This window comes from Penicillium cataractarum (assembly GCF_028827025.1).
Source record: "Penicillium cataractarum strain IBT 29864 chromosome Unknown utg000005l, whole genome shotgun sequence".
NCBI lineage: Eukaryota > Fungi > Ascomycota > Eurotiomycetes > Eurotiales > Aspergillaceae > Penicillium > Penicillium cataractarum.
Window position 1 is genome coordinate 218264 of NW_026622741.1, and position 22513 is coordinate 240776.

General features: G+C 48.0%; 10 protein-coding genes across 10 annotated transcripts; 8 read left to right on the plus strand and 2 right to left on the minus strand.

Annotated features, from left to right (window-relative positions):
* Positions 1–270: 270 nt before the first annotated feature.
* Positions 271–2373, plus strand: N7496_005849 (uncharacterized protein; the record flags this gene model as incomplete). The annotated part of the gene is made up of 1 exon (XM_056698778.1): positions 271–2373. One exon carries the CDS (start codon positions 271–273, stop codon positions 2371–2373), a length of 2103 nt encoding a protein of 700 aa, XP_056554191.1.
* A 1390-nt stretch (positions 2374–3763) lies between these two features.
* On the minus strand, positions 3764–4834 carry N7496_005850 (NmrA/HSCARG family protein; the record flags this gene model as incomplete). The annotated part of the gene is made up of 3 exons (XM_056698779.1): positions 3764–4098; positions 4168–4588; positions 4661–4834. The coding sequence occupies 3 exons, from the start codon at positions 4832–4834 to the stop codon at positions 3764–3766; spliced, it is 930 nt and encodes a 309-aa protein (XP_056554192.1).
* A 580-nt stretch (positions 4835–5414) lies between these two features.
* On the plus strand, positions 5415–6065 carry N7496_005851 (uncharacterized protein; the record flags this gene model as incomplete). Its single annotated transcript, XM_056698780.1, has 1 exon — positions 5415–6065. One exon carries the CDS (start codon positions 5415–5417, stop codon positions 6063–6065), a length of 651 nt encoding a protein of 216 aa, XP_056554193.1.
* Positions 6066–7450: 1385 nt separating this feature from the next.
* N7496_005852 (MDR family MFS transporter) lies at positions 7451–9272 on the plus strand (the record flags this gene model as incomplete). The annotated part of the gene is made up of 5 exons (XM_056698781.1): positions 7451–7600; positions 7656–7749; positions 7805–8082; positions 8138–8575; positions 8631–9272. 5 exons carry the CDS (start codon positions 7451–7453, stop codon positions 9270–9272), a joined length of 1602 nt encoding a protein of 533 aa, XP_056554194.1.
* A 544-nt stretch (positions 9273–9816) lies between these two features.
* Positions 9817–11061, minus strand: N7496_005853 (NAD(P)-binding protein; the record flags this gene model as incomplete). Its single annotated transcript, XM_056698782.1, has 5 exons — positions 9817–10118; positions 10173–10272; positions 10328–10500; positions 10553–10733; positions 10792–11061. The coding sequence occupies 5 exons, from the start codon at positions 11059–11061 to the stop codon at positions 9817–9819; spliced, it is 1026 nt and encodes a 341-aa protein (XP_056554195.1).
* Positions 11062–12206: 1145 nt separating this feature from the next.
* N7496_005854 (uncharacterized protein) lies at positions 12207–13166 on the plus strand (the record flags this gene model as incomplete). Its single annotated transcript, XM_056698783.1, has 2 exons — positions 12207–12458; positions 12516–13166. The coding sequence occupies 2 exons, from the start codon at positions 12207–12209 to the stop codon at positions 13164–13166; spliced, it is 903 nt and encodes a 300-aa protein (XP_056554196.1).
* Positions 13167–14437: 1271 nt separating this feature from the next.
* N7496_005855 (aromatic alcohol reductase) lies at positions 14438–15475 on the plus strand (the record flags this gene model as incomplete). The annotated part of the gene is made up of 3 exons (XM_056698784.1): positions 14438–14473; positions 14534–14715; positions 14773–15475. The coding sequence occupies 3 exons, from the start codon at positions 14438–14440 to the stop codon at positions 15473–15475; spliced, it is 921 nt and encodes a 306-aa protein (XP_056554197.1).
* Positions 15476–16371: 896 nt separating this feature from the next.
* N7496_005856 (uncharacterized protein) lies at positions 16372–16812 on the plus strand (the record flags this gene model as incomplete). Its single annotated transcript, XM_056698785.1, has 1 exon — positions 16372–16812. One exon carries the CDS (start codon positions 16372–16374, stop codon positions 16810–16812), a length of 441 nt encoding a protein of 146 aa, XP_056554198.1.
* A 392-nt stretch (positions 16813–17204) lies between these two features.
* N7496_005857 (uncharacterized protein) lies at positions 17205–19266 on the plus strand (the record flags this gene model as incomplete). The annotated part of the gene is made up of 6 exons (XM_056698786.1): positions 17205–17538; positions 17632–18224; positions 18281–18542; positions 18762–18854; positions 18906–19146; positions 19194–19266. 6 exons carry the CDS (start codon positions 17205–17207, stop codon positions 19264–19266), a joined length of 1596 nt encoding a protein of 531 aa, XP_056554199.1.
* Positions 19267–20420: 1154 nt separating this feature from the next.
* N7496_005858 (NAD(P)-dependent alcohol dehydrogenase) lies at positions 20421–21884 on the plus strand (the record flags this gene model as incomplete). Its single annotated transcript, XM_056698787.1, has 6 exons — positions 20421–20631; positions 20687–21114; positions 21196–21498; positions 21563–21613; positions 21664–21735; positions 21804–21884. 6 exons carry the CDS (start codon positions 20421–20423, stop codon positions 21882–21884), a joined length of 1146 nt encoding a protein of 381 aa, XP_056554200.1.
* Positions 21885–22513: the final 629 nt, after the last annotated feature.

Genomic DNA, 22513 nt, shown 5'->3' on the forward strand with positions numbered 1-22513 from the left:
CGTACCCATCTCTCCTTACTGAGTCATCCCTGGTGCATCGAGAAACCTGTCTGGTTGAGGGCTTCTTGCTGTAAGTCGTCCCAAAGTCCCTCCTCCACCTTTCCCCTCCAGCCTTTTTGCTGCCCGGTGGGTAAGCCAAACACCCGCACCGTCTCCCAAATCGGGACCCAGGCACTGGTGTCTGGTGTCATCATCATTTTCCCCTCCCCAACTTGACTAACAATTTTGCACCGCGCCCAGTTCCCTCGCCGTCCGTTCGTGCAGCAAGCCATGCCTGCGGGCAGGGCTCCTCAGCCGGCCTACGTCGAAGACTTCGACGAGGATGCACATGGCATCGTACCCGATAGTCGGCACTCTGCCAATACTACGGCCAACACGGCTGTCAAAATCTCCTCCAGGTTGGATCAAAGATTCCCAGCGGAGCCGCTGATCGACGGCGCCAGTGACTCAGGGTATTCTAGTCGTACCGCCGCCACTGCCAACAGCACCCAATCTGGCCCATCGGGCGGGAGAAGTCCCCCAGTCCCTATTAAGCTGGACCTGCCCAAGCAACGCACCGATCTAGCCAGAAAAAACTCCCGCCGCAGAGAACACAAAGACAAGGAACGAGAACGCGTCCGGCCAGAGCACGTTGAGAAGCAGATGGGTACTCATCCCCACCAGCTCGCTCACGTGCAACGGTCGTCGTCTAAGCCTCGTCGTCGTGACTCTGCCCACATTCGACACTACAACCCACCCGAAGTTTACTACGAGGGCTCCCGGCCCTATCACCAACAACCTTCCACCCCCGTCGAACGTCCCCCGATGGACTACCCACCTTACCACTTTGGCCGGCCGCCGGGTGCCGACTACCCGCCGTCCTCGCCGCACACGGCTCGGTATCCATGGGCTGTTGAGGAATACCATCGTCCTGCAAGTCGACCTACTCGCTCAAACTCCTACCGTGCCCCGATGTATCACCAGGAACGTCCCATGAGTATGCATGGTGGAATGATGGCTCCACCACCGCCACCCATGTATCATCAACAACAACCACAGTATTATGATCATGGCCCTCCACCAGCATCGTCGGCCTATGTGAGTCAGTATGCCTCATCTCCCTACAGTGGTTCCTTCTATGGCGGCTCTGAGTATGGTCCTCCCTCGGACTATCCGCGGGAACGATCTCACTCTCGAACTCGGGAACGCTCTCAACAACCCCGAGCACGTCGCTCATCTTCCATTTATGGTGGTCAACCCCCCATGGACCACAGCGTCTTCCCAGACTGGATGGACGAGCCGGAGCCATACGACCAATGGGCACCCGAAGAACCTCCTCGAGAGATGCCTCGTGAGTACCGCCGGGAGAGGGAAACTCCTCGCGAGTATCATCGTGAGAGAGATGTCCCTCGTGAATACCATCGTGATGTTCCGCACGAGGCACCTCGCGGCCGTGCCCCAAAGCCCCCTCGTGACGAGGACTACTACAAGATGCCTCCACCTCCTTTGCCAGTGCCTCAGAAGCACAAGGCCCAGGTCCACCAAACGAAACGATCTGAACGATCTGAACGACCCGAACGACCCGAACGACCCGAACGACCCGAACTATCACGGAAGGCCCATACCACCCAAGCCGTTTCAGCACCGCGCCGGCAGTCTCGGGCCTCGATGGATATGAGTGACATGGCTGCTGCGTTGCCCGATTTCAGTCGACGCGTATCCCGCGAAACCAGGCAGCTCGACCGTACCCGAAGTCTCCACGAGAGCAAGCGGTCAAATTCCTACCATGACCCCCGCCGGGGCGCTCAGGTCGCCGTCGAGAGCTCCCGCCGTCGCCGTCCAATAGAGTATTACTCTGACGAAGACGACGACGACGAAGACGACGTCGACAGCACCGGCACGGCAGGCGGCCTGGAAGACCGCGAACGTGAAATCGAACGCTACCAAGCGCAAAAGTCCGGCCGAACGAATACCATGCCCGCCTCCGCCGAAGCGCTCCTCACCAAGAGCGCCGTCGGTGCCCCCAGTGAAAACGGTAGTCAAAAGAGCCGGTCGAACAGCAGCCGTGGTAGCGGTAGCGGCAACGGTGAGAGCAAGAATATGAACCTCATGGTAAACGGATTAACCATCGGTTTCACTGAAGAGTCCGTCGCTGGCAAGAACATTAGCATCCGAGCCGGTGATACAGGCCGCGTGCAATTGTCTATTGCCGGCGACCGCCTGCCCAAGCAGTATCATGCGAGCGGCTCTTCGTATTCCGATCAGACGGGTCGATCTGCCCGGCGAGAGTTGGAGGAGGCGCCGCGACGCCCGCGTGATGATCTTCGTTCCGAACGTGCGAGCCGCCGCTCGAGTCAATCGAGTTATGGCGGTAACCGTCGGTATGCGAGGTAAAATCGTGTGAGCTATAGCGAGCAACTTCCATGCTCTTGTCTTTACGTCTGTGGCTTCTCGTTTCATGATGAAATTATATTCTCCTGGTCTCTCCTCGTCGCTTCGCAGCGCTCGGTCAGGTTTACGTCAAAAGTTGGATTTGGATTTTGGATTTTCGGATTTGGACTGGGATTGGCACTTATGATTATGTTGTTTTTATTTTTCTCCTTCTTTCCCCCCCCCCATCTTGTTCTTGTTTTTTCCTTTGGTACTCATGATTGTTTTACGGGACGGGTCTACAAAAAGTGGTTCGAGCAAAGCGTTCGGGTTGATGCTATCGCTTCCCTCGCGGGTAAAAGCGAAAGCATGAAAAGCGAGAGCTCGAGACTCGCCGACCTGTCTGATCGGACTGGGTGGATTCTCTGGTTTTATTTTGTTTGCGTTTGCAATTGTTATCTCTTGCTTGGGGGTGGGGGTGTTGGGTGCGTGGTGGGAGGATTGTCTGTTGAATGTGTTTGAAGTGGACCGAACTGGGCTGAATCCGACCGAACGGACTGCACCATCTTGGCTGACCAATTCCTCGTCTATCCTTGGATCTGATCTTGATTTGGATCTCGATGGGGATCTGGATGGACGGGGAGTTTGACGGCTGATAGGCGGAACTGGACTGGACCGGATCAGACTCCAGTGGACTATGTCCACAACAACCGAAACGATGGACATGAACACCACCACGTGGGACTGACACTCGCCGCCTCCGTTACGGTGATATGATTGTACGATTCTGATGACCTGCGATGACAAGTTCGATTCATGTGATTGATGCTTTGCTTTGCGTTGCCTTGATGATGGATGCAAGCCATTTGCCAGCGTTGATGTATATCCTTCTTCCCTTATTTACCTTTTTTCATGTTCTCTTTCATATTTCCCATTATATGATTTTGATTTTGACATTGATTTCTCCTCCTTTACGCGTTCTATATTTACTACCCGATTTACCCATTCTGTTCTACGTCTACGTGTTCATGTCACTTGTCTTCTTTCAGTGGGCTTTTGTCTTTCTCTTTCTTGCCTCTTGCCTATTTGTGCTATGCGCTGAGTTTGAGGAGAGAGATTTATACCCCCATTTTTTGGTATTTAGGTAGCTTTTAGCGGTTGCTTGTGATTTTGTTTACTTGTCATACCATGTTACAATACCAGGTCATCTTTACTGCAAATTCTTTGAAGTTATTTTTGCTGTATGGATAATCTTTTCGGTAGACATTGTAATGGTCGCTTCTCTTTATCCTTGGGTCATAATACTCGACTCTCCAGCCCCTGTATCGAGCTCGTAATCACTGCCTGTGACAATTTCAAGTTCTTTTATTACAAACACAATGACTACTACTAGACACTTCAACCTTTCACAGCTCTAGAACGAAGCCTTGTTCTGCTCCAAGAACTCCTTCCAGGCAGTAGGTCTGTACCCAGCCTTGTCAAGCAGCTCATGACTGTCCTTCAAACTCCGACCAGCATAGTACCCAGGACTCTCGATGAACAGATGATTCTCCAACATCTCCTCACCCATGGGCCCGGGAATAAACCCCTTATAAGTCTCAGAGTCCACTCGCACAAACCGAGTCTTCTTCCCGGTAACCTCCTCAAACTCGGCAAGGATACGAGTGGGAGTGTAGTAATCCGCCGCAGCGAGGATTTGGGCACCAAGGACCTCGGATCGATTCTTCAGTGCAGCTGCGACGTATTTACCTAATAAGATTATCCTGTTAGCGCTCGCAGCTCCCAGAAAATATGTCTTGTTAATAGGATTGCACATACCCATGTCATCCACAATATCAACAAGCGGAAACTTCGCATCCTCACCAACAGGATAAGCCAAGTTATAAACCCCGTCCTCCCCCTTCCTCAACATCCCATATAGCGTATAATTATTCATAAAATACCCCGGCAACACAAACGTCGCAGGAACACCGGTCGACCGGATATACTCCTCAACGTGAGCCTTCTGATCGAAATGGTGAACGTTCTTCAATCGGCCACTTGTTTCCTTGGTGACATCGAGCAAAGAAGAGAAAATGAGATGCTGCACGCCTGTCTGCTTAGCCACGTCGGCGACGTTTCTGCCATGGTCTAGTTCGGCGGTGGATCCGGCTACGCCCCATGCTGGAGTCGTGACCAGGAAGACGGAGTGACTTCCTTGGATGGCGTTTACCAGGGAGTCTTTGGAGGTCATGTCAGCCTGGACGCATTGTTAGTAACGTTGCTTGATTGATCGTAGTATTATTCGGGAAGGAGATTGTTGTCATCTTACCGAGACAAGTTCGACTCCTTGCTTAACAAGGGCCTGAGCCTCCAGCTTGGAAGTATCACGAGTAATACCCCGGATCTTGAACTCCTTCGATAAACTTTCATCGCTCAGGATAGTGCGGATCACGGAGCCGCCCTGTTGACCGGTCGCGCCGAAAACGGTGATAAGCTTGGACATGATTGGTGTTGTTAAGATGGTTGAATCTTAGATTGGATGATGTTTTTGAATCTGTGCTATTGTAAAGAACTGATTTTGACCATCAGAGGCAATCTTTAAATATGAAATGTCTTTCCAACAACGTCGACGTTGATGACGTTATGTCCGAGTGGTTATTAACATTAAGCTTTGTTAGTTCATCTCGGAGGCCGATGGCCGCCACTTTGTAAGCGTGTTAGTCTCGGTGTTGATTTTAAGGCCGATGGACCAATAAGCCCGAAATTTGTAAGAATTGAAGATTAATGTAAGCATATTCCATGTTCCAGTTAAGAAGTTGAAATTGGTCTTGCCGAACGCCGAGATTAATCATTCACTACCTACCCTCGAAATACATCTCATGCTGTGGTTTTCTTAATTTTCGCTTGCCCTCGTTCGGACCTGTATCTTGGTGCCCGGTCCGATTTTGCTATCTATCTATCTCACTTTTACTTTCGAATAGTGCATCTCATCATGGCAGCCGACCAACTACGCGACAACGTCTCCCGAGTCAAGAAACCCTCACTTATAGGAAAGTCCATTTTCGTCGGACTTCGCGCTGCAGATGTATTCTGGCAATATAATTAATTTGCTGTACCGAGGTTGGGGAATCCGGCTCATCGAGAAACTCGGCGGCCATGCCGTTCATTCCTCATTAGTCCTCAACCCTTTGACGCTCACTCGGCTTCAGCCTTATTATGGACTCGTTACCCTCCTATCGCTGGGAAGTAGCGTCAAACAAATTCTTCACATTGTCTTAGTTTCCGAGCAAGCTATGGACGTTGATTCTGGATTTACGATTGCCCTCTTCAACACTATCTTCAATACTATCAACACCATTCTATCGCTCTGGGCAGTGACATCCCCTGTTCTTTCCGGCCTTAATTCAACAAACCTACTCAACACACTCCTATCTCCCCAAATTGCTGCTGGACTAGCAGCCTACGCCATCGGTCTCTCTGTCGAAGCGATTTCCGAGTTCCAGCGCAAGGCTTTCAAGCAAGATACCAAAAACAAAGGAAAGCCGTACGGTGGGGGTCTCTTCTCACTAGCAACCAATATCAACTACGGTGCTTACACTGTCTGGCGAGCTGCATATGCTTTGACGTGTGGCGGTTTGATTTGGAGTGCGACAACCTTTACTTTCTTCTTCCGCGATTTTGCTACGCGGGGCGTTCCTGTCTTGGATGCGTACATGACTCGGAGAGTAAGTTAAATTGGTCAAATTCTACATTATTGATAGCTGATGAATGGAGCCATGATAGTACGGTGATGCTTATCGAGAGATCAAGTCTCGTGTCCGATATACCTTAATTCCTGGTATTTACTAGGGTCACCGTATACAGGATCCAAATTGGCATTGAAAATGGAACGATCACGGATTGTCTAAGGATCAAGTTGGAATTTCACATTCAATGAGTCCGGTCGGCAGATAATCACTTGGAAGATTCAAGTCCGTTGCCGATTGTATTATCTATAGTGCTTTACTTGAGACCGATTCTTTTCCTTGATACTCGCGTGTATTGTTTCAATAGCTCCCACTCTCAGCGGTAAAACATACTGCATAAAAGGCGCCATCTATTGATGGAACTCGTTTACCATGTCGCGTTAGTAGGCTTACGAAATTCAATATATCATGGTAAAGGATTTGACCTACATACCTCGAGCACGAGAACGAGACACGGTCTTGAATATTCCAGTAGTTATCATGAAATTGGTCTAATTAGAGGGGAGAAGGAAGCGAGCTATGCCACCGTGAGATTCGACTCAAACCCCTCTTGCGCTTGATGCGATGGATTTTCTCTGATCACGGTCGGATATTTCCAGTAGCATCGGCGTTTGCTTACGTTGTCTGACCTTTCTTGGCCTCGCTAGATTTTTTTTCTTCCTGTCTCTAAGAAGATTGCCACACTTTTCCTGCCTTTTTCTTCGTATTGCAGTCCTCGGAATATATTTCTTATTTATTGACTAAATATGGAACTTGATTCGGAGCTCCATTGGGCCGTCCGCTCATGTTACTCAGCCGAACTCGTCGGCCTCGATATCAGTGCCGATGGCAGTGAGCTTTGATATCTATTCAAGACTTCGGCCGTTATTCCGAGTCTCATTTCTTGCACTGAATAATGTATTGTTCGGAACTGAGGCTTTTTTCCGTCGGGTCGGGGTGATTCTATTCTTCTCGCAGGACTTTCTGCTTGGATGGCCCCGGTATATATTGTCAGAGCTCTGGGATAATCCGCCGAGGGTGTGCCAGGACCTCCCGAATCTTACGCCGCTTGATTAGAAAGCTTTTGAATCTCCTCCCACTTTCCTTCTTTTGGCATCCAACTTCCGCATTTGACTTTCTTTCTTCTACTTTCCTTCATCTACTTTTCTTCATCTATCTCACCCATCATATGACTGTTGAGATCCTCTGAGTCTTTCACAAACCCCTCCCCCTCCTTTGGATATATCTAGGGCTGTTATCCGCACTCATCTGCATTGTCTCCTTTATCTCCTCCGTATTTCATATCTTCTTGACCTCCTTCTACTCCCTCCCACCTTCCACACTTCAACGCCTCCGGGGGCCACATCTTCGCTTGAGGAGAATCCTATCTCGTCATGTCACTTCCCAAGGAGAAGCGAGCCCATATAGAGGCAAATATGGTGGACTACCAAGAGGCTCACACTTTCTACCCAATCGGACCCAAGCTCATCCTCATCACGATTAGTTTGATGTTGGCCGTCTTCTGCGTCGCTTTAGACAACACTGTATGTTTACAGCCTCACTATCACTATCGACAAGGCATTAACACTCTCACGTTAGATTATGGCTGTCGCCATTCCACGAATTACAGACGACTTCCATGCGTTGAACGATGTTGGGTGGTACGCCTCGTCATACCTGTTGACAACTTGCTGTAAGTATCGCTCGGTTGTATCGATAGCGGGACACACTTACTGATGGGTTTGCAGCCTTTCAATTGCTATACGGGAAGTTTTACACGCTGTTTCAAGTCAAATGGGTTTATTTGTCAGCTTTGTTCCTCTTCGAACTGGGTTCCTTGATTTGCGGTGTTGCACCTAATTCGACTACATTGATTGTTGGACGGGCCGTTGCTGGCCTGGGGAGCGCTGGCATGTTTACTGGAGCACTGGTGACTCTTGCCCATACGGTCGAAGTGGAGAAAAGGCCGATCTTCTTCAGCATGCTTGGTGGCATGTACGGCATTGCCTCTGTTGCCGGACCATTGGTAAGTTTTTAGGCCTGTGGAACACTTGAAGATTGCTGTTCTGACACTTATTTAGCTGGGTGGTGCTTTCACCGACCATGCTACTTGGAGATGGTGCTTTTACATCAACCTTCCTCTTGGTGGCATCACCGCGATTGGCCTTCTCACGCTGCTCAAGTTACCTCCCAAGGAAAAGACCCAGAAGACGCCGATGGATATATTCCTTGAGTTGGATCCAATTGGAACCATTATCTTTGTTCCTGCTATTGTCTGCCTCCTGCTAGCTCTTCAGTGGGGTGGGGTAACGTACGAATGGTCCAGCGGCCGTATCATCGCTTTGTTCGTGGTCTTTGGCGTGGCCCTTATTGCGTTCGTCGCTCTCCAGATTTTCCTGGGCTATAGAGCGACCGTGCCACCTGATATTGCTCGGCAACGGACCATTGCATTTGCCTCCCTTTTCGGCATCTGTATCGGCGGATCATTTTTCATTATGATCTATTACGTTCCTATTTGGGTAGGTTTAATTTTCCACCCCTCGTTTTGAATACGATTTACTAACTCAATTTCAGTTCCAAGCCATTCGCGGTGTGACTGCCGTACGCTCCGGTATCGACTCTCTTCCGATGATTTTGTCAAATGTCGCTGGGATCATTATTTCTGGTGCATTGACAACTAAATTTGGGTACAACGCACCCTTCTTTATTGCCAGCAGTATTATCATGTCGATTGGAGCTGGTCTCATCACCACATTCACTGTGGATGTTTCCCAAGCGAAATGGGTTGGATATCTCTTCATTTACGGCTTGGGAGTAGGCCTCGGATTCCAGCAGGGTGGTGTTGCTGCTCAGGCTGTGCTCCCTTTACCAAAGGTGTCCATCGGAACGGCAATTGTCATGTTCCTCCAGATGCTTGGTGGCTCGTTGTTCGTATCAGTTGCGCAGAACATTTTCACCAAGGAGCTGATTGGTAACCTCGAGGCCCTGAAAATTCCCGACTTTTTTCCCTCTGATGTGGTAGATGGTGGAGCAACAAGTATTCGAGCTCTTGTCAGTGAGTCCGTTTTGCCTGAGGTTCTTGTGGCGTATAACAACGCCCTTCTCAAGGTTTTCCAACTCGCTCTTATCCTAGGATGCTTGAGCGTCATTGGCGCTCTGGGCGTGGAATGGAAAAACATGAAGAAAACAAAGGCCGCTGAATCTGGGGAGCAATAGGATGTTGGAGAGAAAAGTTTCGAATAACCCGTTGTTACCAGGATCTGTTTGTGGTGGAGCGACAGACCTTGTGGTGCCATAATGATAATATCCTCTGTGTACAGGACATCAGTTTGGATTAAGTCAAATGGGGATATAGTTTGACCCTCATTGTAGGTCCAGAGATTATCTTTTAGAAATTCGACACCAGATCTCCGTAAAACCGTCAAGCCGAATCAGCGATCTTGTCTCTGTTGAGCATGTTAGATCCAGTGCATTGCTCAGTCTTCAGGAAATTGGTTCTATGTCCCGGAATGTCCCTTCTTGACCAAGTCCCCTGGTCAAATGATTTTGTTGGATTCTTGGATTTTCCCTACATGCAAAGATCTAACTAAGATGGCTAGTCAAATGGTAGATTCACAAGTCTAGTTGAGAGTGTCTTTATGCTTTTTTGTGCCTACTATGGTACCATTTTTACAGAATATTTGACTGGGCGAGCTCCCATGCGGCCGGTCAGGGCTCATTCCCACGGTATACATCGCGTTTCCTAAGCGTACCGAGCGTCTTACAGGTCAGAAATTCCCTCGGCAATGCTCTCCTCTAGACTGACCCATCCTGGTCGATCAAAAAAGCTCTTGAGAATCTCCTCGGCCCGCTTGGAAGGCACGACAATCCTCAAGTCTTGACCCTCGGCTTCAGGCTCTTCGGGAATTGACAAATTGTCAGGACGCAGCTTTCGTAGAATCCTGATAATTTCTGTCCAGTTCTGAGGGGCAGCAAATGCAAAGATTCTCTCCGACTTGACGGATGGGGAAAGAAGAGCAGCAACGTGCAATCTTGCAACATCTACAACATTAACAAACCACTCTGTAGATAAATGTTAACGCCTCTCTCGAATATACTGGGTCTTGTGGCACTTACGTGGTGCCAGGAAGGCCATTGCGGATCCATCGCCTTTGAGCAAGTTTCCAACAAATGACTGAGTTGAGCCCCCAACGCTTGGAGCAAGGATCTTGCCAAACTGGGAATCGTGTCAGTACGTTCTTATTTATCATAGTAAAGGGGGAACAACTTACAGTGATTGCTGGCAAGACTGTGTTCAGCGTGAAGGAAGGCATATTCTCCTCAGCCCATTTGAACGCCGCCCTCTCGGTCTCCGTTTTGGACGCTACGTATACAAAGTACCCCTTAGAGTGAGGCGGAGCATTCTCATCCCAAGCTGCTTCAACAGCAGCGTCATTCCATGTGTCTGGAGATTCGTCAGAACGATGAGTGAAAAAGACGTTCTACGATTCGCGCACCTTTGGTGATCGTTGTTCTCTCTCCATTAGCATTCGGCGTATAAGCTGCAGTTGACGATGAGGTGAGTACCACCTGCTTAACCGTTGGCCACTTTGAAGCGGCTTTCAAAATGTTGAGCGTTGCCTTGATGGTATTCGTGATCACCACGCTCGGATCAGGATTCATCGATACGTCAGCCGCCTATGACGGTTTAGGTCAATTCATCGTTATCGAAGCTCTCCATAAGAATGCTACGCACCATATGAATAACTCCGGAAGTCCCTTCGACTGCTCTCTCGCAGTCAATCTCGCTAGTCACATCCGGAAGGATGAACGTTTCAAACTTCCCTCTGCCGTATTTTTGGTCAAAGAAGTCGATCAGCCATGGCTTGGGCTCACGAACCGTCCCGCGGACCAAGTAGCCCCACTTCAATAGCTGATCGACGACATGAGACCCGATGAAGCCATTACTTCCAGTAACCAGGATCTTAGACCCTTGGGGGATAGTATAAACAGTATCCGTCGTCATATTGTCCAAGAATATGAAGTAAAATGCAAGTTTGACGAGCAGCAGAAAGCAATTGAGACGACGGAAAACCGAAGATGTGCAATTTTCATAGCGGGGACATGGTTCTAATTAATAAGTTGGCAGGATCTAGTTGAGTCAGGAACCGGAAGAACTCCGGGTCTACGAGGCTACCGTACAAATCTACCGGTGAATGGAAAATCATCGCGTCAGCACGATTTCCGCCCGGCACTGTCGTTGCCGTTCATTGCTCCGTAGATAAGCGGCCCTAGTAGTTAGTGGGTTTAGCCACATAAATACGCCCTTGGCCCCTTACAAGCTACCGCCCCACATATGAATACGCTCTCTCTGCTCATGAGATCGCCATCACAAACGGGTTGTTTGTAGCAGGATATCCCTAGCTCTACATACCGTTTAGTAGCGTAATTGTAATACCACAATAAGGATATTATATATGTACACATGGAAAGATTGAAACCCTGACAACACTTGCGCGCTCACATTCACCTCTTTATGTCTCGAGGATAGACAGGCAGAGAATATGTACGCGGTAAGCGATATAAAAAGATAATCTAGGATACGGCTAAGAAGGCGTTTCTACTTACCGAAAGTTAAAAGTTAAAGCGCTGAAACAAAACCAAAGACTTTGGGGTCGGATCCATGAACGGAAGATACTTTATTCCGTGCTACTGTATGTGCTTAAGGATATTAAATTCACTTGTGAAAAATTTGATAGGCAGGTGTATTATTAACAATCCGGGGAGATGCGTGAATAAGGGTCGATCATGGGTCTCTGACCTTCACTTGGGGAAATACCATTAGCAATACTCGGCATTCGGCTTCAGCCCGACTCGGTCCAATCAAACTAAAATTGCGCCGATTTGGCCCCACAAGGCGGGAGCTTAATGATCAATCTTATTAAGCTCGGGAGTGAAACAAGGCCCGAAGGAGGTGATGACAGAACGACCCAGAAATAAGGTTGCATTCTCCAAGGATTGGCGTATAGCAGTTTCCATCCAACAAACTCCCCCTACCACATCGCCACTGCGGGTTCTCTCCGTCATATATAAGCATCCCCCTTTCAGCAGCCACATATACCTCGATCTCACCGTTCGCACCATTACCTCGACCGCAAAAACCTATTCACGATGCCAGCTGTTCTAATTACCGGCGCCACTGGCAAACAAGGAGGCTCACTCATCAGAAGCCTCGTTGCGAGAAAATCACCTTTGGAGATTCTTGCCGTCACGCGCAATGCTCAGTCTTCATCTGCCCAGAAATTGACGAAATTGTCATCGAACATCAAATTGGTAGAGGGAAACTTGGACGACCCGGCGGCTCTTTTCCAGAATGCACGCAAGGCAACGCAGTCCTCTATCTGGGGAGTTTACAGTGTTCAGGTACGTGTACCGCATCTTTAATCGAAGTCACTTCACTCATTCGCTATCTTGAACTAGGTTGCAATCGGAAACGGTGCACTTGAGGAGGCGCAAGGAAAAGCGCTCGTTGATGAGTCGCTGAAGCAGAAAGTTCAATTCTTTGTCTACAGCTCTGTTGATCGAGGGGGCGATGCCTCTTACGCCACTCCAACCAAGGTGCCGCATTTCATCAACAAGCACAACATCGAACACCATCTAGTGGAAAAGAGCAAGAACACCGACATGAAGTGGTTTATCCTCCGACCCACTGCTTTCTATGAGAATCTTGTCCCGGGATTATTCGGCAAAGTGTTTGCAACCTGCTTCAAGATGGCACTGAAGGGTAAACCCTTGCAGATGGTGGCCACTGACGATATCGGATTCTTTGGAGCCGAGGCTTTTACGCACCCAGAGAACTACCAAAACAAGGGCCTTTCCCTGGCGGGTGATGAGTTGACATTCGATCAGTTTGCCCACATTTTCCAGCAAAAGACGGGTCAACCTATTCCATCGACTTATCGATTTCTATGCTCCATCTTCATGGCGTCGATGAAGGATATGGGCTACATGTTCAAATGGTTCCATGATAGTGGCTACAAGGCAGACATTCCTGAGTTGAAGAAAATCAATCCGGACTTGAAAGACTTTGGGACCTGGCTTGAACGGGACAGTGAATTCTCGAAGCACTGAGATGTTGCCATCGAGGAGTTGGGCTGGGGCCGTAATGTGTACAATAGCTTTGAGGTTTTTTGATTGATAATATGTTTTTTCACTTAAGAAAGGCAGTTCGTGGATGGAAACATTTAGGTTGCCGGACAGGCCAGGAAATATTGATGTGGAAGCGCAACCAACAGCAGCCCTGAATCGAAATGAAAATGTGTTCCCCTAGAAAATCACATTGTCAAATGCCATGACGGGATTCGGAGCACTCCTTGGCAATCGAAGAAGACTGGATCTCGAACAGAGATTAATATCAAACCAGAGTTTCTGTTGGTGGGGAGATTATTTTCGCCGAGATCTTCAGAAAGGGTACTGGCGTCAACCAGGGTTATCATCAACTTCCCGGTGATCCAGGTACTCTCCCCCCTCATATGACCTAGTTGGTAACCAATCCGGTGGTGACCAATGGGTGTGCCCCGTGAAGGAAAATTGAGGGGAAATATGCAGTACAGGTATCCGATGTCGAGCATCACTCCACGGATGACCAGGCACATTCCTAGGCGGGGAGAGTGGCGAGCAGGCTAAACCCCCCTGCTCGCCGATTTCTTCTTGTATTTTTATTTTTTTTTATTTAATACAATCTTTGGATAATATTTCATACATAAATTCAATTTTCTTATAGAAATTAATGTTTTCAGAAGGGTATAGAAGGAGGTACGCTGTCGGGTTGAGTCCAGGGTAGCCTCAAAAGTATGTACTTTGGCATCGTGAGATTGGGCTGGAGCATTATGGGGAGGTATATAGGGAACATGAAGGTTGGGGGTTCGACTCATGCAGGCAGCGAGTTATTAATTTTAAGTTGAAGGGGGATTTCGACTTTAACTTGTTGACGCTGGCTTCATATCACTATCGGTGATAAATATGCGACAGTTGACATGACAAATATTACGAGATAGGTAGATCTGGTTGGAACAAAATTCTCATGAAAATTAGGTAGCAACATAGCGAAACCTACCTATGAAAATCATTCATTGAGTCGGAACTCCAATTTCATATTTCGATGTAAGTATTCTCGCCCCCAGATGATAGCTTACTGGGCTCGGCGTTGATCTCAAACCCGAGTTCGGTCTGGGGTTCGATCTCGAGGTGGCAAGCCGGCGTCCGCGAATGCCGAATGCCGTCATTATTGAAAGACGTGGAATATAAATAGGATTGTAGGTTGGAACAACTCCAGCTTCCATCGGCATTCAGCATAGATTTCTTTGCAAGTCAATTCACCGTCACATTTTCACTGCTTCAAAATGGCTAGCATCGCTAGAAAAATCTCTCTCCTTGGGGTACGATTCTTTGCACACCCGAAAAGCACTTTTCCCATTTTTACTGACACCATTTTTTAGGCTACCGGTGCTCTCGGTTCCCACATCGCTGGCGCACTGAAAGCCGCTGGCCATGATGTGACTGCTGTGCAGCGCAAGGATTCGACCAAACCTGCACCGGAGGGTCTCAAGAGCGTCAAGGTGGATTACCAGAACAAAGAGGAATTGATCTCGACCTTCACGGGACAGGATGTCGTCATTAGGTACTTTCCTTGCAACCTTAACCATTCCTGAAAATAATCTAACACGATCGTTTGCAGTGCTGTGCCTTTCCCTACGCTTGACTCGGAGAAAACTATAATCGATGCTTGCATTGCTGCATCGGTCAAGCGCTTCATGCCGTCCGAATACACCACTATGCTCGAGTCCCCCTTCGCCATCAATTTACCTATTGCCAAGGAGAAGGTTCTGGTCCGTCAATACCTTTCCTCCGTCATAACCAGTGCCTCCAGCCCCACCACCTGGACCTCGGTCAACACTGGCGCCTTTTTGGATATGGCCCTCAAGTATGGTGTCCTGGGGCCCAACCCCATGTCCAAGAAGGCCATATTCCATGACGGAGGCGACAAAGTGATTGCTGTCTCGCTCCTGTCCGATATCGCCACGGCGATTGTCAAACTGCTCGAAACCGACAGCAAGTTCGAGGCTGCCGCCAATCAACCTGTCTATGTCTGCTCAGCTGCTGTTACTGAGCGCCGCCTCACGAAGATTGTTTCGGAAGTCACCGGTATTGATTTTGGCACCCCGGAACAAGTATCAGTCAAGGAGCTCATCGAGGCGTCGGACGAGCGGCTGAAGAATGGTGATCAGTCCGCTATCATCAACTACTATTTCCAGATGATGTATGGAGAGGGATACAAGGGTGGAGATTTTATGAAGTTTAACTGGAACGAAAGATTGGGTCTGCGGATTATGTCCGAGCAGGAGCTCAAGAGTGCCATTCAACAGATTCTCGGTAACTAGCTTCCAGTTTTTCAAGTCAAATATAATGTAGTCAGTCTCATTACGCCATTTTCTTGTGCTCTGTTTACTTGCTGAAACGTGCAATCTACTGGGAACGAATGACAATTTTTTTGGCAAGACCTCAATAAGAATGTAAACAGTTCTCATAGACTAGGGTCAGTTTCGGTTGATATGTCGAGAGGGAGCTCAAGTACCCCAAACCTTGAGCGATTCAGCAGACGTCTACTATAACGGCACTGAGTCTAGGACTAGCGTTTCACTATACGTGATAAACGGTAGGGCGTTTTCGGCATTGAAATCCATGTACTCTTTCTTCTTCATAATCATCGTTAATGAGTCACACCCATGGACTAACTATTTAGTTTACTAGATTTGGCCAGAATCATGCTCTGTGTCTGAGATCGTTAATGAGGTCTCCACAATCTCGACCGAATCGGCGGTTTGCCTAACATATACTTTTAGGCCCGAGAGGCACCCAATCCCGTATCGTACTGTAAAGGACCCTGCCCCACAACAATTCTTTCACTCGCCAGCCAACCTCGTAATTTGTCACGTGTTTTGGCGTACATTTCGCGTTGGGCGCGTGGTGACGCGTCGAGCTAACTCTATCTAGAACTATCTGGCGAATCCGCCATTTCCGGGAAGCCCTCAGGTCCAATCGAGACACTCTCCAGATAAATTGATTGAAGGGCTACCACCATGCTAACAATGGGACGCAGAAATATATATTGCCACCTCAGGAGGACTTGTCGTCCTGCGTTGCGCTCCTGTATCTAGACTCAGTTGCATCCATCCCTTCAGTCTTCCTCTGTGAGATATACATTTTCGTTCTTCGTACACTTTGAGGGCAAACACACTGACTCCAAATAGCTAGAAGTGTTTGACAAAGAAAAGTAATGTCTCAAGTTTTCACCTCCCCTGCCAAAGTCCTCTCCTGGGACGAGGACCGATCTCCCAACACCCAATCCACCCTCCCTCGCTTGACACCCGCCACTGTGAAGATGAACCTGAGTGAGCTCAACACCGAGATTACTAGCACCTACCAGATGATGTACCTGCCCGCCGGGGGTGGTCGTGAGAAGGATGGATCCGCTGTCTTTATCTTCTCCGATGTTCTCGAGTCGCAGGATTTCCAGGGCAAGGCAGGCAGCTTCATGACACAAGGGAAGGGGACATTCGATGCAATGAAGTTCAGAGTGCAAGGATCATTTGAAATTGTCCCTGGAAGTGGCAAAGGGGAGCTCGGGGAGATGTTCAAGAATGGTGGCAGTGGAAGCTTCGAGTCCGACGAGAAGGATCCGGGTCAAGTTAATTATAAATTTGAATTGCCTGCGTAATATCTGCGAGGAATAGGCGATTTCTTGATATGCAAATGGCTTAGGATTATAACTGGCATATTTCAAAAAAGGGGAATAATCGAGATAAGGATATGGAAAGAATTGCATAAGTTAAGAGCGCACTTCAGAGACTGCTAGGTGAATGAGCACGAATTGGAGCACTTAGCCCAAGTTATAGGTCGATTATCACACAGAAATATGTTCGAGTGGGTCTCGACGTCCAGGGCACCAGGGCACACTACTGCTAGTAGCCTGAGTAACAAAAACATACCGGGAATTCTCGAGCCGATATTGTTGTGGAGAAACCAACATGAATTCTTCCCCATGGGACATGGGATCGAGGTCTGGGGTAGACATAAAGGCCATCTCCCCTCTATTCTGAGCAACATAGTATGGACCCCAGAACTTGGCGTACCGATATTTTCACATCAACATTTCTGATACTCCTGCGGTACAATGAGTTCTACGGGGAATTCGGTGCTTCTGGAGCCCAATGCGGCCCCCAAAGAGAGGTCTTATGCGGTTGCCATGCCGGAGCCTTCCTAGATAGCCTGGCTGGAGAAGAAGAGATCAAGCCTACGAAAATCAGTGCTCGATATCCCGTGAAAGTGACACCCCTACTCTACGCAACCTGCGCCTTTGGTAGCTTTGGGGATGCACTGTTTGGTTATAATTCCGGTACGATATCCCAATTAGATAGCGCCACCACCATAGCGACTGATGTTGGTAGGTATTATGTCCGGCTTGCTGGTTGATCCAGTGTTTGTGTCCCGCTTCTTCGAGAACTTTGGAGGAGCTGATGGCTCCCCTCAATTACAGGAATATCGGTTGCTTGTCTACAGGCGTCAGCTGCCGTCGGTGCGCTGATTGCAGGTTGCCTCGGCGATACGGTGGGACAAAAGAAATGTGTTCGCATTGGTGCCTTCATTTACTTCTTCAGTGCATTCATCCAGATGTTTGCCTCTGGATTTGGGACATTCGTCGCGGGCCGTACCATACAGGGATTGCGTGTAGGGTTTCTCTCCATGACAGTGCCTATAATTCAGACCGAGATTGCTGCACCCCATCGCCGTGGATTAATGGTCGGCATTGAGTACACATTCTTGATCGCCGGATACATGCTCTCTTGCTGGGTAGATTACGGATTCAACTTCCTCCTGCCAAGTGAGATGTCATGGCGACGCCCCTTCATCATCCAGATTACTCTGTCCTTCGTCCTGTTGATCATGCCCTTCTTCCTACCAAAAACACCCCGATGGCTTGCAATCAATGGCTTCATGGACGAAGGTTTGCAAACAATCACAGACCTCCATTCAAATGGCAACACGGAGGATGAGCAAGTTCAGAAGGCTTTCTTTGAGATTCAAGAAGCATTCATCTACGAAACCAACCTTGGTAAATCCACGTGGATCGTACGGCACTCTTTCCGGTTTCGGGCCTTTTGAGACTTGGTAACCTCTTCTTCAAGCAGCTGACATGGAACGTACAGGAAATGTTTACCCGGTACCGCAAACGAACTATTGTTGGAATCGCCGTGCACATGTTCGCGCAGATCAACGGAATCAACATTATCTCTTTCTACCTTCCAAGTACCCTCGCTAGCGCTGGGTCCGACAACCGAAAATCTCTCTTGTTCACCGCGGCGAACGCCCTCCCCTACACTGCGGCAATAATCGTAACTTGGTGGCTCGTAGATAGATGGAGGCGGAAACCCCTGCTCATACTCGGCGGTTAGTCGTCCTATTTGTCTAGATTGAGAGGATTCGGAGAATAACTCGTGACAATTTGAATGGGTCTTACAATGGCTGTACTTCTAGGCATTGTCTGCGCCTTCAACCAGGCCGGTTTGGACGTTTAGGCCAAGGCAAATGGCCAGTATGCATTTGTTATGCTATGCAATATCGTCTATGGATTTACCTGGAGTCCTATGCCGTGACTGTTACCCGCAGAGATCTTCCCGCTGCGAGGCCGCAGTAAAGGTATGGCCTTGGCTACGACAAGCAACTTTTTGATTGGCATGGTATCTCCAGATGCCTTTGCCGGTATTCATGGATATTTTTACCTTGTGATTGTGTGATTTTGTCTCTCTTCAGCCGCACTAGTATACTTCTACTATTTCGAGACAGAAAACCATCCACTTGAGGAGATCATAGTTGCGTTCGTTGCGTTCGTTGCGTTCGTTGCGTTCGTTGCGTTCGGTGATAAGGCGTTTGCAGACCATGACACAGAAGTTATGGAGATTGTTGACGCTAAGAACGATTTGGGGAGTCTCGAGTGTGAAAGAACACTCATTTGTCTCAAATCACTCATCCCATTCTCCCCACGAGGCAAGAAGTACGTTGCAGTGCTTCTGAAACACCACTAGGTTGAACATTCAATAGTGTGATTTCAACATTATTTCACCTGGTCGCCCAGACCCAGAACGGTGCCAATGAATACGAAAGGATGATTTAAATAAGTAGAATCACTAAGTCTACTATGTGACTCTCACCAAGATAAAGCAAACAAATACCTACTTTCCTCGTGTCCTCGCTATCGCATGCTGCAGATCAATGATACCGCAACTACTGGCCATAATTCCAACTCTATCTTCTTTCATTACGCGAAGTTAAAGAAAAGGCCACAAAGGAAGCTCTTTCAGATCTGCGCTGCCATTGCGGAGTTTAGTTACTCCTTTGTGGATATGATGCAACATTCTCGAAAAGTGCAGAGGGGTGGACAGACCCCCCTCCCGCGGCCCGAGGGTAACTTAATGTACTTTCATGCATATGGTTATTCGGGGAAACTATTCAGGACACCAGATTTTACTGCATAATTAGTAGGTAAAATTCTACTGGCAGAATTACGACTTAACAAAGTCTGACGTCGCATTACCCAACTTCAGCTACGCTTTCAAGCCACAAGCACACACTAATTACCGATGTCACTACAGGACACTAGCGCCGCATATTTGACACCTTTGTCATCTAACAGTATTTACCAGTAATTTTTACTATGAGATATGGAGAGGTAGTATTGATCTGGCAACTGAGATACTAACGAGCTAAAAGTGCGCTATTGATTTTTATCGGCAAATATATGGCTAAAGAGTGAAGTCGCCCCACCACGAAAGAACCACTCTGTTTTGATTGCCAGGAAAGTCTTCTCTATGGGTAGTGGATTCTCAACAGAAATCTCTTCTTTCGAGATATAGCATGACATATTGCTAAATCAAATAAGTATGTAACTCTCCAGTTTTTGATTATTGAGTGAGGTAGGATGGAAGTAGAAAGGACACAGAATGGACACTGCAAAAGAGGGGCAAGGAACTTTCAGAGAGTGGGTCCAGAAGCTGTCAAACTTATGTAGAAATTTATGACCAAATTGCTTCCTAACTGCATGGAGCGAAAGTTTGTGTCCCTCGGCTGCCCTACTTACTCGTTTCTTTTCAGCTCGCCTAGACCAAATTGGTTACGGTGACCCCCGCAACTCATAGTAAGCTCGATTGCTGCCGTCAAACCATGATCGAATATTTATCTACTAAGCTTGAAGTAGATTGCCTTCAAGAAATCATACTCAAGTTTTATGGGAGCTAAGAGACAGAACAGGAAACGCAGACACTAGCTTAGATGGTGGTTGGTAAAGCGATCGTTGCGCGGGAACCTACGCCTAGTTCAACCATAAATTGGTCACTGGAGGAAGTCGAAGTCAGTTCGCCAGGTGATGACGAGGTTCTTGTGCAAATATGTGCGTCTGGCATATGCCACACCGATATACTTTTGACTTCCGTGCCCAGCGGGAGCTTTGGTGTCGCCTATCCAAAGGTAGCCGGACATGAAGGTATTGCCTCCAATGCATGAATTCGATCAATACATGCTTGCTAAATATGATTTAGGCGCGGGAATTGTACGCAGCGTCGGCAGAAATGTCTCTGACATTGAGGTTGGAGACCCGGTGCTCTTGTCCTTCTATTCTTGTTCCTCGTGCTCAGAGTGCAAAAACTTGCATCCTGCATACTGCAAAGATTTCGCGGTTGAAAACTATGTCGGCCAACAGCAGTTTACCTCTGCTCATGACAGCAATGAGTTACTATGGTCCAGTTTTTTTGGTCAGTCTAGTTTCGCCCACCACACTATTGCGAAACGTTCCAGCATCGTGCAAGTCAAAGGACTGTTACAGCATGATGACGAGCTACAAACTTTTGCGCCACTTGGATGTGGACTACAGACTGGCATGGGTGCCATCCAGAACATAACCAACGCTGGACCAGATGACATTGTCATGATACTGGGCTTAGGTGCAGTGGGAATGGGGGCTCTCATGGTATGAAAACAAATTCTACCTCTTTCCCTACCTGCAAACCTTAGTATATGATTGGCTGACAGCCTATTCTGGATCCATTAGACCGCTAAGATCCAGGAATGTAACGCGATAATCGCTGTTGATCGAGACATGGCCCGTCTGGACCTAGCCAAAACACTGGGAGCCACACACGTCCTGAATACTAGCGATCCCAAATTCACGACTCTTGATCAAGCAGTTAGATCCATATTCCCTGACGGGGTTTCAATAGTGATCGAAACTACAGGAGTGCCAGTTCTGATCGAGAAAGGGCTTCAATCAACACATACGCGAGGCAAGATGGTTCTAATCGGAGTGCCCCAGTTAGGATATAGCCTGAGCGTTCCTGTGACAGAGCACATAAATGTCAGTGGTGATTGTCCTACCAATCTCAAACTGACGATTATGATAAGCTGATTTACGTTACTAGAGCGGTCGCGCGATACTGGGATGCATTGAAGGAGATTCCGTCCCCCAGATTGTCCGTCATCGTCCTTCTTCGTATGAAACATGAACTAATTGAAGCTGCAGGCAATCCCACAAATGATACAATGGTACCGTCAAGGTCGGTTCCCTTTCGACAAACTTATCCAGTACTTCAATGTGAGTCCATCTTACTATTGTTCTTCCATGGAGGCCGAAGCTAAGATCTGTTTACTCTGCGTCCACAGGCTACCGATTTCCAGAAGGCATTGGAAGCCTTGAAAGCGGGAACCGTCATTAAGCCAGTTTTGGTATGGGCCAGCGATTGATGGGATATAGCTCTTTCTCGTATTGGGACTTGTATGTCATAAGGCACCCCCAAATGATACCGCATTATTATTCCTTTGTCGTGTTGTCATCCGATACCAATAACGATCCGCCTGCGCTATCTGAGTAATACGAATTAAATTCAGGAACATAACAAGAGCATAAGGCATCAACGATGATGTACAGAGTAGAAACGATAACAGCTCGCATCTAAGCGCCGTGTTCTCAAACCATGCTCCTTGGCTCAGCGGTAAGGAAAGGCTAGGGGGACAAAATGAAAGGGAAATTTCTCTTATCTAGAGTCCCCAAAGCAAGCAGATGTGTCTTATTGCTCAGTAAAGGGCACAATGCCGAAATTATGGTGTATTAGCCTTTATGACTCGGCATGGATGTTTAACAAAACAAAACAAACAAAACCACTCGTTTAAATCTCGGAAAACGAACAGTAACGATTCCCCACGTTCGATGAATAAGGTTTTATTTGCCGCATCGTCATTCATTAAGGTGGAGTTGTGGAGGATCGACGTGTCCCTGATCAGCGTTAATTTGTTTCTGTATCAGCTATTGGATGCCCACATTTCGGGCCAACGAGAAGATACATATAGAGCAGTGCACTATTTTATATGAAAAA